A 14270-nucleotide genomic window follows, 5' to 3' on the forward strand; every position below is an offset into this window, starting at 1 on the left:
TGTTGAGCAATCATGGATCCCAAGCTTGGAATAGTGGAGAGGAAGTGTTAGGGAGGTACTCACTGCAAACTCTAGTGTAGTCCTGCTTTCAGGTATATATTTTGCAGTAGTTTATGGATACGTGTGTACATAAGCTCTCTCTCACAGAAACTGGTGTATATCTAGGTTATGGGACTTTGTTAGAAAGTGAACTACCTGAGATGAAATTAGAGTGTACTATTAAAGGAAAGGTCTCACCCGAGTAATGAAGCTGAAGGGTTGTCATTCCACACGTGAAGTCTCTGGATACATTCTGAGGTGAAGCATGTTGAGGTAGCAATCGTTGCTTTGGTAAGGTTGTGATTGGCAGATGCAATGTTATTTGGTTTGGATTGGGAGATGCATACGGGAAAGTGGGCCCTATCCAAGGGTTCCAGGACTGGGGGAAGTAGGGGCTCTATAGTGAAGATGTGAGGTTCCTGCTGTCTTAGGGTTCAAAAAGACAATCAATAGTTAATATTATCATCACATTATTTGTTAATTGGGTTAACTTTGAAAAGTCCCTTTGTTATGGTTTGCTGGACAGTACCCAGTATCTTGTATATAGCTGTGCTATTGGAAGCTTCTAATCTACTTGGTCTAGGCTTTTGAGAGAGTCCGCATATCAAATACATAGCCTATATATTAAAAAGATTCAGTTTGTCTTTCAAGAAACTTTGAGACATACAATTGATTTCCCCCTCTCATATTAATTAGCTACTGATTTATATATCTACATTTTGCTAGGAGTGTATATAAACACCATTCCCACCACCAAAGGACTGTGACCCATATCTCCCGCCCACTCCCACCCCCCACTGGCCCAGGAAGCTACATGCCTACCCCTCACCACTGGGTTTTTACTTTGGTGCCCTACTTACAATTTGATCAGGTCCTGCTTTTAGTTTCCCTTTCAGATCTTCTTAGTCAGCTTCTGTTGATGAGTGGGATCATCCCATACTCATCTTTATCTTTCTGACTTAGTTCACTTAACATAATTCCTTCTAGCTCTGTCCAAGATGGGTCAGAGAAGGTGGGTTCATTGTTCTTGATAGCTGCATAGTATTCCATTGTGTATATATACCACAGCTTTCTCAGCCACTCATCTGGTGTTGGGCACCTGGGTTGCTTCCAGGTTTTAGCTATTATGAATTGTGCTGCTATGAACATAGGAGTACACACCTCTTTTTGGTTGGGTGTTATGGAGTCCTTGGGGTATAACGGTGACAGTGGACAGTCCTGTCTAGTCCCCGATCTGAGGGGGAATGCTTTCAGCTTCTCTCCATTGAGTATGATGTTGGCTGTAGGTTTGCTATATATAGACTCCACTATCTTGAGGAATTTCCCATCTATTCCCATTTTCTGTAGAGTTTTGAGCATGGATGGGTGTTGGATTTTGTCAAAGGCTTTCTCTGCATCTATTGAGATAATCATGTGGTTTTTGGCTTTGCTTTTATTGATGTGATGAATGACATTGATTGATTTACGGATGTTGAACCAGCCTTGCATTCCTGGGATGAATCCCACTTGGTCATGATGAACAATCTTTTTGATGTGTTGCTGTATCCGGTTGGCCAAGATCTTGTTTAATATTTTGGCATCTATGTTCATCAGAGATATTGGTCTGTAGTTTTCCTTTTTTGTTCTGTCCCTATCAGCTTTTGGTATCAGGGTGATGTTGGCTTTATAAAAGGTGGAAGGGAGTATTCCTGTTTCTTCAATCTTATGGAATAGCTTAAGAAGTATGGGTATTAACTGTTTCCTGAAAGTTTTGTAGAATTCATTTGTGAAGCCATCTGGTCCAGGACTTTTGTTGTTGGGGAGATTCTTAATAACGGTTTCAATTTCTTTGTCTGTGATTGGTGCATTTAGATTTTGTAGTTCTTCTTGGTTCAGTTTTGGAAGTGCATAGGTTTCTAGGAATTGTTCCATTTCTTCCAGATTCTCTAGCTTGGTGGCATATAGTTCTTTATAGAAGTTTCTCAGAATTCTCTGGATTTCTGTGGTGTCAGTTGTGATATCTCCTGCATCGTTTACAATTCTATTAATTTGAGTGTTCTCTCTTTTTTGTTTGGTGAGTCTGGCTAGGGGTTTGTCAATTTTGTTTAATCTTTCAAAGAACCAACATTTGGCTTCATTGATCTTTTGTATGGTTCTTTTATTTTCGATGTTGTTTATTTCTGCTCTAACTTTAGTGATTTCCGTCCTTCTGGTTGCTTTAGGGTTCCTTTGTTCCTCTTCCTCTAAGTCCTTGAGGTGTGTAGTAAGGTCGTTCATTTGGGCTTCTTCTTGGTGTTTAATATGTGATTGTATGGCTATAAGTTTCCCTCTCAGTACTGCTTTCGCTGTGTCCCAAATATTTTGATAGGTTGTTTCTTCATTTTCATTAGTTTCCAGGAACATTTGAATTTCCTGTTTGAGTGAGTCTCTGACCCAGTGGTTCTTAAGGAGCATGTTGTTTAGTTTCCAAATTCTATGTCTTTTAATAATTTTCCATTTGTTGTTAAAAGTTAGTTTTACTCCACTGTGGTCTGAGAAGATACTTGGGATGATTTCAATGCTCTTGAATTTATTGATGCTGTCTTTGTGGCCTAACATGTGGTCTGTCCTTGAGTATGTGTTGTGTGGATTTGAAAAGAAGGTGTATTCCAGTTTTTTGGGGTGGAGGAGTCTGAAAATGTCCAAGAGGTCTAGTCTGTCAATCTCTTCATTCAATTCTCTTGTATCTTTATTGGTTCTCTGCTTTGTTGATCTGTCTAAGTGTGAGAGTGGGGTATTGAAGTCTCCCACTATTATTGTATTACTATTGATGTATTTTTGAAATTCTTTCAGTAGGTGTTTAATGTATTTATATGGTCCCTCGTTGGGTGCATAGATGTTAATAATTGTTAAGTCTTCTTGGCTGATTGATCCTCTAATCATTATGTAATGTCCTTGCCTATCTTTTATTACTTTATTTAATTTAAAATCTATTGTGTCTGAGATGAGAATGGCTGTTCCTGCCCTTTTTTGTGGACTGTTAGCCTGTATGATAGTTTTCCATCCTTTCACTTTAAGTCTGTGTTTATCTTGTGACAGATGGGATTCTTGCAAGCAGCATATGGTTGGGTTATGTTTTCTGATCCATCCCCCCACCCTGTGCCTTTTGATGGGTGAGTTTAAGCCATTGACATTTATTGATATTATGGATTTAATGTATTGTAGTGCCATTGTTCTAAAAAATGATTTGTTTACTCTGATATATTACAAGTATTATAGTGATGTTCTTGTTTATAAGAGGTCTTTTAGTACCTCTTTCAGGGCCGGCTTGGTGATAGTTGCCTCCTTTAACTGTTGTTTGTCTAAGAAGGTTTTGATCCCTCCATCTAGCTTGAATGAAAGTCTAGCAGGATATATTATCCTTGGTTGAAACCCTTTTTCATTCAGGGCTCGATAGATATCTTGCCACTCCCTTCTGGCTTTTAGAGTTTGAGTTGAGAAATCTGCAGAAAGTCTTATGGGTTTTCCCCTGTATGTGACTTTTTGTTTCTCTCTTGCAGCCTTTAGGATCCTTTCTTTATCCTTACTTCTCATTGTGACTATGATGTGTCTTGGTGTTTTCAGGTCTGGGTTGATTCTGTTTGGTACTCTCTGGGCCTCTTGCACCTTGATATCCTTTCTGTTATTCAGGTCTGGGAAATTTTCTTGTATTATTTCCTCTAGAATGTTTGCTTCCCCTTCCTCTCTTTCTTCCTCTGGCAGGACAATTATATGAATGTTACTTCTTTTGAGATCATCCCATATGTCTCTGTTGTTGTTTTCAGTGTCTCTCAATCTCTTTTTAAGCTCTTTCACCTCTTTCTTCGTTTTCTCTAACTCATCCTCTGTCTGACTAATTCTGTTTTCTGCTTCTGTTAGTCTGCTTTCCCTTGCCTCAGCTTCTTTCTTCATTACAGCTATTTCAGCTTTCAGTTCTCTAATTGTCTCAAGATAATCAGTATTTTCCTTGGGGGTCTCAACTGTTGTTTCCCTAATACTGCCATTCCTTTCCTCCAATGTTGTTTTCATTTCTGTGATTAATAAGTTTATTATTGCTTGCATACTTTTCTTATCTATGGTTACTTCTGACTGATTTGTGGTTTCTTCTGGGCTCTTGTCTTCATTCATTGGGGTAGCAGTTTTATTTGTTTTTAATCTACCCATTTTTTTTATTTATGTGTTTCTCTCTCTCTTTTTTTTTTTTTAATGCTCTGTTGTTCCTCAGTTGTGTTTTGAGCACAAGTAACACTGTACTAAATACCTTTATGACAATTCCACTCACCAACCTCCGGAATTACAGTAGCAACTGAAGTAAGTATTGAAGGAGTTTAATCGTTACCAGTTAGCCAAAAAATTTCTCCAGTCCGTGAAAAAATAGTAACCAAATCCCAGTGAAGAAAGAGAAAAGAAAGAGAGGATAGCAAGAATAGATAGTTATGCAAATCTACTATCCAGTGTATATTCTAGGGGTAACAAGAGTGTAAAGGGAACTAGAGCAGAGATACACACATAGAGAGTCCACTCTGGGTCAGATTTCTTCCCCAAAGTAATTCACAAATTCAGAAAGGCAAAGAAGAAAGAAGTATATGACAAGATAAAAAAAAAAAAAGTAAAAAAAAAAAAAAGAGATAGAGAGAGATAAGAGAGAGAAAAAGGGAGAAGATAAGAAGAAGGGTTGTAATTAAAGAGCAGTGCAAGGAACTTCCCAAATGTGTATCAGTGAGTTTAAAAAAAAAAAAAAAAAAACCCTGTTTGGTGGTATGGGGTATCCTGCTAGTAGCTGGTCCCAGGCACTGCTTATGGGGGGGGGGGGGGGCGGCGGGAAGGATGTATGCTTGAAAATTAAAAGGAAGAAAAAAGAATTTTTTTCCCCTATTCTAATTCTTAACCCAAATTAAGTTACAGACACCTCCTTGGTATGAACGCTATGGCTCCATATTGGCTGGCCTGCTAAAGGCAGAAAATCCTATTGTTTACACGAGATGTGTCTGGAGCTCAAAGGCTAGCCGCTTCTCGGTCCGCCATCTTCCGGGAAACCCCTCCCTCCAGACTTTTTTAAAGGATTTCTCAAAAATGAAAACTAGCTCCAAATCCTTTGATCCAATGAGAGCTATACTCAAGAAGTCTTTGGATCTGCTCTCAGGGCCGCGGTGGACCCTGCAGACTCCCAAGAGAAAGCCCCCGAGCTAAAGTGCTCTCTCCGGTTCCTCTGCCCGCCGTGCTCTGCAACCGGCGGAGGAGCCGCCTTCCTGGGCGGGCGGAGGACAATGCCCGGCGCACTCGCCTTGCCCGGCGCCCTGGGAATTCTGGAGCCCCGCTAGTCCGTGTCACCTTTACTCAATTCTTAACCCAAATTAAATTGTACTCACTTTTTGGTGTCACCCTTTATTAACTGGCCTGCTAAAGGCAGAAAATCCTACCGTTGCCGACGATGCGGTCAGAGCGCTCGCTGTCAGCGACTTCTCAGGCCGCCATCTTCCTCCCACCCTCACATGTTAGCATTTTTAAGGACTTTGTCTCAAGCCCAGGTCCCCACCAGCAGGCGGATGCTTCACGAGTGGTAAAGCAGGGCTCCAGGTGTCTCTCTTTATCTCCTCCTCCCTGCTCTATTTTTCTCTGTACTGTCCAGAAAAATAATAATAGTCACTTAAAAAAAGAAGACAATATTATGATTCCAAATAAACCTTTATACATTTTGCCAAAACAAAGAACAAGACTGGAGGAATCATACATTCTGACCTCAAGTTATACTACAAGGCTACTGTAATCAAAACCACCTGATAACTGGAAACAAAATAAACACACACACAAACCAGTGAAATAAAACTGAAGCCCAGAAATAAGCCCCCACATGTATGGATATCTAATATTTGACAAGAAAACCCAAAACATCAAATGGAAAAAGGAAAATCTCTTCAAAAACAGAGCTGGTAAAATTGAGATAAAACATGCAGTGGAATGAAACTGGTGAACCACATATCATTTTGATTCAACAGACCAGAAACAATCAAATACATGTAAGAAAACATTGGCCAAACACTTTACAATCTATACTTCGGCAATGTTTTCAAAGATTCAACTCCAACAGGAAGAAAAACAAAAAACTAATGGGTCAACATAAAATCAAGCAGAGGAGCCCATCACCAAAACAGAAAAAGATATTTTTCTAAAAAATAGAAAAAAGATATATTTCCTATAAAATAGGAAAATACCTTTATATGTACACATCAGATAAAGGACCAATAATGTATGTACATAATAACTCACTAAACTTAGCAACAGCAAGAAAAAAATATTAAAAAGAAACAAGGAAATTGACAGACTATTCACCAAAGAAGAGATCCAGAGGGCCAACAGACATGTGTGAAAATACTCAAAGTCTTGATAATAAAAGAACTGCAAATTATGAAAACAATCAGCTAGCACCTTTTACCTGTGAAAATGTCATGTTAGAGAAAGGGCAGAAGCAACAATTGTTAGCAAGGATGTGGGAGAAAAGGGACACTTCTGCACTGCTGGTGAGAATGTCACTTGGTCTAACCCTTGTGGAAAACGATCTGGAGACTTCTCAGAACAGTAGAAATGAACCTTTCCTATAAGAAGGTAGTCTCTCTCCTGGGGATTTATTTATTCAAAGGTAAAAAGCAAACAAACAAACAAAAAACCTATCAGAAGAGATCTTTGTACACCTACGCTCATAGAAACACAGTTTGTAATAATCAAAAATTGGAAGAAACCCAGATGTCCAAAAACAGATGAGTGCTGAAATAGTTGTGGCATACATACATAATTTTAAAATGATGAAATCATCTCCTTTGCCTCATCTTGGATGGGAATTGAAGGCATCATGTTAAGTAAGATAAGGCAAAAGGAGAAGTACAGATACCAGATGATCTCACTCCTTTTAATGTATTGTAGAATTTGGTCTGCTAATAACTTGTTGAAAATTTTATACCTATGTTCATTGGGTTATTGGCCTGTAATTTCATCTTCTTGTAGTATTTTTGGTTGGCTTTAATATAGGGTTAATGGTCCCCCTATAAAGTGAGTTTTGAAAATTCCTTGTGAATCTTTTGATTAAAGAATGGATATTAATGCCCATTTAAACAGACTAGTCAGTGAAGCTATCCAATTATGTATATTTGGAAGGCTTTTAATTACTAATTCAATCTCTTTAATCCTAAACAATATGTTCGAATTTCCTCTCTCTCTCTCTCTACCTCTCTCTCTCTCTCTTTCTCTCTCTCTCTCTTTGTAATATAGAGGGGCTGGGTGGTGATGTATCTGGTTAATTGCATAGTTCAATGATCCGCACAAGGATCTGGTTCAAGCCCCAGACACCCCACCTGCAAGGTGGATGCATCACAAAAGGTGAAGCAGATCTGCAAGTGTCTTTTTCTCTCCCTATCTCCCCCTCCTCTCTCAATTTCTCTCTGTTGAATGAAATGGAAAAAAATGGCCACCAGGAGCAAGGATTTCTAGTGCAGGCCCCAAGTCCCAGTAATAGCCTGGAAGAAAAAAAAGATATACATCATATACACATACATATACATAATATACATATACATTCATAGAGAGGAGAAAGAGAGAGAGAAAATGATATGAAAGATATGCACCTATCACAGGAGTTTGTTTCAAAGTAGTAGGTTCTGGGTTTGAATTTGGGTTGTACACAGAGCAAAGCAAGCACAATATCTAGGTAAGCTATTTTACTAGCACCAGATTTTCAATCTCTGTATGATTCAATTTTATTAGGTTGTAGGGTCATACTCATTTTTATTGGCTGTTCAATTATCTGTTCTGGACATTTTTTTTTACTTGTGCAGTATTAGTTAATGTCTGCTATTTTGTTGGTAACTAGTCTTATTTGAGGTCTTCCTCTTTTTTATTTTGAACAGAGGAACTATAACCCTTTAATTTTATAATCTTGTAAACCACTATTAAGTTAATAAAAACAATAAAATAAAACAATAGCACTGCTCTGCCATTCATGATGCTCTATTTCTTCTTACTTCTATGTACTGCTAGGGACTGAACCTAGAGCCTAATACATGCAAGGCATGTGCACTATTGCTAAAAGTTACCTCCCTAGGTTTCCTAACCCTAACCTTTATGCAGATCCTGGGAACTGCTCTTCTTGTTGACAGCATCCATAAACTTCTGGACATCTTGAGCAGACTTTCTTAAGGCAGCCATGGCTTCACAGAGCTTCTGGTCTTCTGGAGTTCTGCTTCCAGCATTACCTTTTTCAGTATGTTTCTGTGTCCTCAGTGCCTGGATGCTGAGTTTCTGTCCTTTGTAGTAGCTTTTCTGACATCTAAGACCATTTTTATGTCAGGTTTCCTGAGTCAATGGTGAGGACATCATCATCTTCATCACGAATCTCAATGATTTCTGTAGGCCGGGAAGCTTCATCCTCAGAACTACTGTCTCGGTATTGTAACCCCAAGTTGGAGTAGAAATCCTTTACCACAGACTCACAATTAGTCAGTGCCCTGGAGGCATCATCAAAGAGCTGGTCAACATGGGCCACCTCTGATTCCTTCTGTGTCACCCATGTCTCCAACTGTGCTAGCTGCTTCTTGCGCTGCTGTACACAGTCCATCTTTTCCAGCACTTCATCGATGAACTGCCGAAGTTCTTCCATAGAGATACCTAGCTCCTCAACCACTGCTTGTTGAAGCTCTGCAATTTCTTCTGACTCCAATGTACGGGTGGCTGTATCCAAACCAATGTGCCCAGGGAGGGAGGACATGCTGTTGCCTTCAATATGCAAGAGAAAACTCGGCTGACAGTATTTCCCACACCTCCCGGCTACCAGCCCTACCAGCCGCCACAGCGCCTTATCAACACACGGACCTCACACTCTGGACTCTGGGGTCAACCTCGCTGGGAAAGGAAACCGAAGGGAAAAAGGGAGCAGGGGGAGGGGAAAAGCGTGAGGGAGGAGATGGGGAAGCCGAGGTCTTCCTCTTTTCTTCATAAATCTAATATTTGCCCATTTATAAAGGTCTTAGTTTTGGTGATATTTAACTAGTTTAGTATATGTCATCTGTAAAATTTGTATTTTCTCTCTCTTATTCTGGATTTCATTTGATATTCCTTTTTAGCTTCTTGTGTAAAGTTAAATTGCATATCTCTGATATCTCTTATTTCTTGATGTAGAAATTTCATTACTGGGAGACCGGTGGTAGCGCAGAGGGTTAAGCGCATGTGGTGCAAAGCGCAAGGACCAGTGGAAAGATCCCGGTTAGAGCCCCTGGCTCCCCACCTGCAAGGGGGTCACTTCACAGGCAGTGAAGCAGGTCTGCAGGTGTCTATCTTTATCACCCCCTCTCTGTCTTCACCTCCCCTCTCCATTTCTCTCTGTCCTATCCAACAATGATGACAGCAATAACAACAATAACTACAACAACAAAACACATACATATACATATACATCATATACATATACATTCATAGAGAGAAGAAAGAGAGAGAAGGGCAAGAAAAGAAAATAAATATTAAAAATAAAACAAAAACAAAAAAAATTTTGTTACTATAAATTTTCTAGAACTGGTTCTACAGCATTCTATGTGTATAATGTATTTCCCTTTTTATTTATCTTAAGGTATATATTTTAATTTTTTATCTTTATTTTATTTTGGCCTATTATTTATTCACATAATAGCTTTAAAAACAATAACTATATACTTAATTCAACCTCTTCCCCTTTATATATTTTCTGGGTTTTTTTAGGTTGATTTTACTGTAGAGATGGTTTTACAAGACTATTATTGTTTCAGAGGGACACATATGCACCTACTGTAAATGTGTTAGCCTATCTTGAACACTGCTTGTGTGCTCTTTTCTTTATTATTTCCTTTAATGATAAATTCTCCATATAGCAACTAAAAAGCATTCTTTAAAGATATAAATGTTATTAAATTTAGGGGTACAGTATGCTCCAGTGACATAATACCTGAAAATTTAAAAGGAATGGCCCAAATTATCCTTTTACTCTCTACTTACCTAGATCTTATTTCCCTCTCTCGCAATTGCATTCCTCAGTCTTTGATGTATTTTCTGGCACACGTCATTTGAGAATGATTTGTTGAATGAAAGAATAATTGACTTTGATGTTTTTTAGAATCATAGAGTAACAATTATATGACTTCTAACATTGAGGCCTTTTCTAATTTCTGAAATTATAGCAGGGTATGTTTGCATTGAATAAATAGAAGTAAAATTAGTCTTGACAAAAGGTATTTATAGGAAATAAATTAACATGAAGCTTTCAATTTGATGTCTGTATTATCTTTCATATGGTTTAGTGTCTTTGTGGTATTTAAAAACACTGCTAGAAGGGAGCAGTATAGCAAATAATGTAAACATAGTCTGCCCAGTGGTCAGTTCTTCCTCCTCTCCACCCCCCCCTTTCTCTTCTATTAGATATAACAGAGAGAAATTAAGAGGGGGTGGGGAGGTAGAGAGTGACAGTGAAAGACAGACACTTACAGACCTCCTTACTTTTTCTGAAGTGTACTCTATGTAGGTGGAGAGCTGGGGTTCAAACCCAAGTTCTTACACATAGTAACATGGGTCTTCAACAGGGTACATAATTGCCACCCATGATTTCATTATATGCAAAAAAAAACCATAAGCAATTACTTTAGAATTTTCTTAGTATAATAAATTTTGACAAGCATGTTCTAATAGGAATTATCAAAAAAGACAGGAATTTATTCATTAAATTAAATTTCCCAAATTTGAAAAAAGTATGGGGCTTGTATCTGTGCATTTTTTAAAATATAAAATATAGTGCTCAAAAAAAAAATCTGTAGAGGGACCTCACAGTTGTATCATCCGGTGGCATACATACATTATGATTTCCAAGGATCCTAACTCACCACCAGGACATTACATGAGAGCTTCTGTAGATAGGAAGCTTCATGATAGTGGAGTAGTTCTGCAGAGTCTTTCTGTCTGTCTGCCTGTCTGTCTGTCTGTCTCTCTTTGTAGTATTCCATTTCTCTCTATCTTTCATCCGCTACTAGAGAAAATAAAAGAATGGCTACCAAGAGCAGTGGAGTCATGCAGACATTGAGTCCCCAGCAATAACAATGGTTTAAAAAAAAGATAGAAAAATAAAGAAGGACCTAAAAAGCAAATAGAATGGAGAATGGCAGATCCCAGATTATAAAGCAATATGACTTCCGTTATGAATTTATATATGTTGCGGTGGTATCTAGAAAAATCACACTATTTATATTCCTTATAAACAAAGAAGCTATTTTTTTTACAATTGCTTTTTTTCAAAATAGGTTATGGTGTAAATTCTAGAAAATATTATCCCAAGTTAAAGTGTAGAAGACCTGGATGCTAACTACACAGTTAAAGAGCAATTTTTAGATAGTAGGGAAGATCAACTCTGGGCTATTAGCAACACAATAAAATGTGGAATAGAAGATATCAAGAATTTTTGAGGAAGTTTGTTTGTGAATCTATGAATATAAATACTGAATAGGAAAAAGTAAGGCAAGGTATTGCTACATCCACATACTATGTTTGCTTTTTAAAAATTTACTAAGATATAAGGCTGAAAATTGGTTTTTGATGGGGATAAGATATATCTTAGCCTGTTAGAGCATCAAACAGCATGCCTGAGACCCCAGGGATCACTGGTTCCCTAAGATCATCTTATTCCAGAGCTGAACAGTTTTCTGGTCCTCTTGTGAATACATAACAACCATACTTATATCACTAACCCCACATAAAATGACAATGAAAAAAAGAGAGAAATGTTAAAATTGCATTGCTTAAAATTGGATTATTTTCTTATGCTACTGTAAATCACTATTTATATATAAATAAGACAATTCAAAATTTGATAACATAAATGTAGCCATAAGGTGAATTTTCTTATAATATCTTGATGTGAGACATGAATTATATTCTACCTGATTTGGTAATTTAAATGGGGATGAGGTGGTCACATATTCCCAAAAGTGATGTTTATAATTCAGCACTGTTTTCCTTATAAAAATAGCTAAGCCATCTCATGACTCACAAATGAAAAACCTTTTCACTTTGTTGTGCAGCTGAATCAATTCATGTAAACTTCTCTTTTCATAAGATTAGAGACATAATCAAGGGTAATGATTCAATAGAATTAATACATTTCTCATTCAGTTAAAAGACGATCTCAAACAAAGTGAGTTTTTTTTGGTTTGTTTTAACAAGTGGTAAAAACCAGAGTGGTTTCATTATATCTCTATGTTGCCATCTGTACTAAGGCATCAATAGTTTTGTCCTAGTTGCATTTAGTCAATTGTCAAAACTAAAAAAAAAAAAAAAATCAATGTCTTCATATTATTCTCTCGTCAGTCTTTTCATATGCTTGTCTACTAAAAAACATATGAGATACAATGATACTTTAATTGCCAAATGACAAGTGAATGTTAATTCAAGATACTTTTTGTATAAGTACCATGCGCTAACCGATTGCGCCTTCGGAGCTCCTCAAAATAATTTCTATGATCTTAACGGCCATATGTTTGACCATCAAAGTACTCAGTCAATTCAATTAAAAATTTCCATACTCTTTATAAAACAAAGAAATATTTCCTGAAAAAGTGATGTTATATGGTGTGAATTGATATTAAAATATGAATATGTAATGTTTAAGGGTGAGTTTGAACAATTTCATGGGGTTTGGATTAAAGTTTTTAAATGGAGGGCACAGGTATTTAACAACTTTTTTGTTATTTAACATTTTAAAACAGAATAACCCTATAACTATGAACAGTTCTGCTATTTTATTGCATGAAGTTTAGTCCTTACTACATTTTTTTGCTTTGTTTACCTACATTCAATCAATAGCATTTAAAAATAATCTCCAGAAACATAGTTTCCTATAGTTAAGAAATCCAAATACCAAGTCCATATATCACTTATGTTATATGAAGTAATGAACATACATTATATGAAATATATAATTACATAAAATATAATTGATACATATTAAATGTTATTCTTATAATTTTTTAAAAATAAAGCTAGTAATACCATACCCAAATAATTTTTAGTTATAAAAATTCTTAAAATAGAAGTGGTCATCTCCATCAGGAATTACACAATGGACCCCTTTGTGGGCCCCCGCAGGACCTTGCCCTCCATGTGGATTAACAGTGGTACAGGGTACAGAATGTTCCATCCTCTGAAGGGAGGTTGGATAACATATTCTATCTACCACCTGAGGAAGATGGGTCCTGAAAATGGGGCAACTTGGAACGTTCCTACTCATGACTACAGAATGCGAGCTCAGACCTACAGGGATGCGGAGGACATAGGCTCCTAAGCTGAATATGGGCCCAGGATCAAATAGATGGGGTTTATAGTCAACAATATTTATACCATATAATATTTATTTCCCATATTTGGGAGCTACTCTCTTCCCTGATCCAGCTATCTAGCCCCTTTTGCAGCCATGACGTCCTCTCCCTAGACAACAACTTGGGTCTACCTGCATATCAGATGTCAGGCTCAGGGGAAAAAACAAAACAAACAACAATAACAACAAAACTAACTAACTAACAAATTACTAGTATAGCCACAGGCCCTTTGGAATATAACTAAAATATGCCTACTAGTTATCTTCAAAGTGGAGACCCAAAATCTTCATCAGAAATATTCCAGCCTTGAGGTTCATGATTAGTCAATAATTTGACTTTATATGTGAACTCTTTTTTCAGCACCAGATTCCAGATGCTACCATGATGTCAACCACACTTCCCTGGGTAGAGGACTCCACCAATGTGTCCTAGAGTCCTGCTTACCCAAAGCCCTACCCCACTAGGGAAAGAGAGAGACAGGCTGGGAGCATGGATCAACCTGTCTACGCCCATGTTCAGCAGAGAAGCAATTACAGAAGCCAGACCTTCCACTTTTGGCACCCCATAATGTCCCTTGGTTATGCTCCCAAAGGGATAAAGAATAGGAAAGTTATTAGAGGTGCAGATGGGATATGGAGTTCTGGTGGTGGGAATTGTGTGGAGTTGTACCCCTCTTATCCTATGATTTTGTTTATGCTTTCTTTTTAAAAATAATTATTTAAAAATAGCAAGTAGTTATGTACTTTTAAGTTTTTCTCGCATTGTTTTTCTTTAGAGTCATTCTCAGTAGTTTTATATAAAATTCAAGCTACTTAAATCCTGGAAAAGTGCAAAATCACATTTCCTTTCTCATTCCTCCAA

The 14270-nt window shown here is 37.5% G+C and overlaps 1 protein-coding gene across 1 annotated transcript; it reads right to left on the reverse strand.

Moving 5' to 3' along the window:
* Positions 1-8365: 8365 nt before the first annotated feature.
* LOC132538663 (histone-lysine N-methyltransferase SETDB1-like) lies at positions 8366-8848 on the reverse strand. The gene has a single exon (XM_060191868.1). The coding sequence runs from the start codon at positions 8789-8791 to the stop codon at positions 8366-8368; it is 426 nt and encodes a 141-aa protein (XP_060047851.1). The 5' UTR covers positions 8792-8848.
* Between the last annotated feature and the right edge of the window lie 5422 nt (positions 8849-14270).

The sequence above is a fragment of the Erinaceus europaeus genome, chromosome 5 (assembly GCF_950295315.1).
Source record: "Erinaceus europaeus chromosome 5, mEriEur2.1, whole genome shotgun sequence".
In the NCBI taxonomy this organism is placed as follows: domain Eukaryota; kingdom Metazoa; phylum Chordata; class Mammalia; order Eulipotyphla; family Erinaceidae; genus Erinaceus; species Erinaceus europaeus.

Coding starts and splice junctions, on each gene's coding strand:
- LOC132538663 (XM_060191868.1), bottom strand. CDS start 8,791: ATGTCCTCCCTCCCTGGGCACATTGGTTTGGATACAGCCACCCGTACA.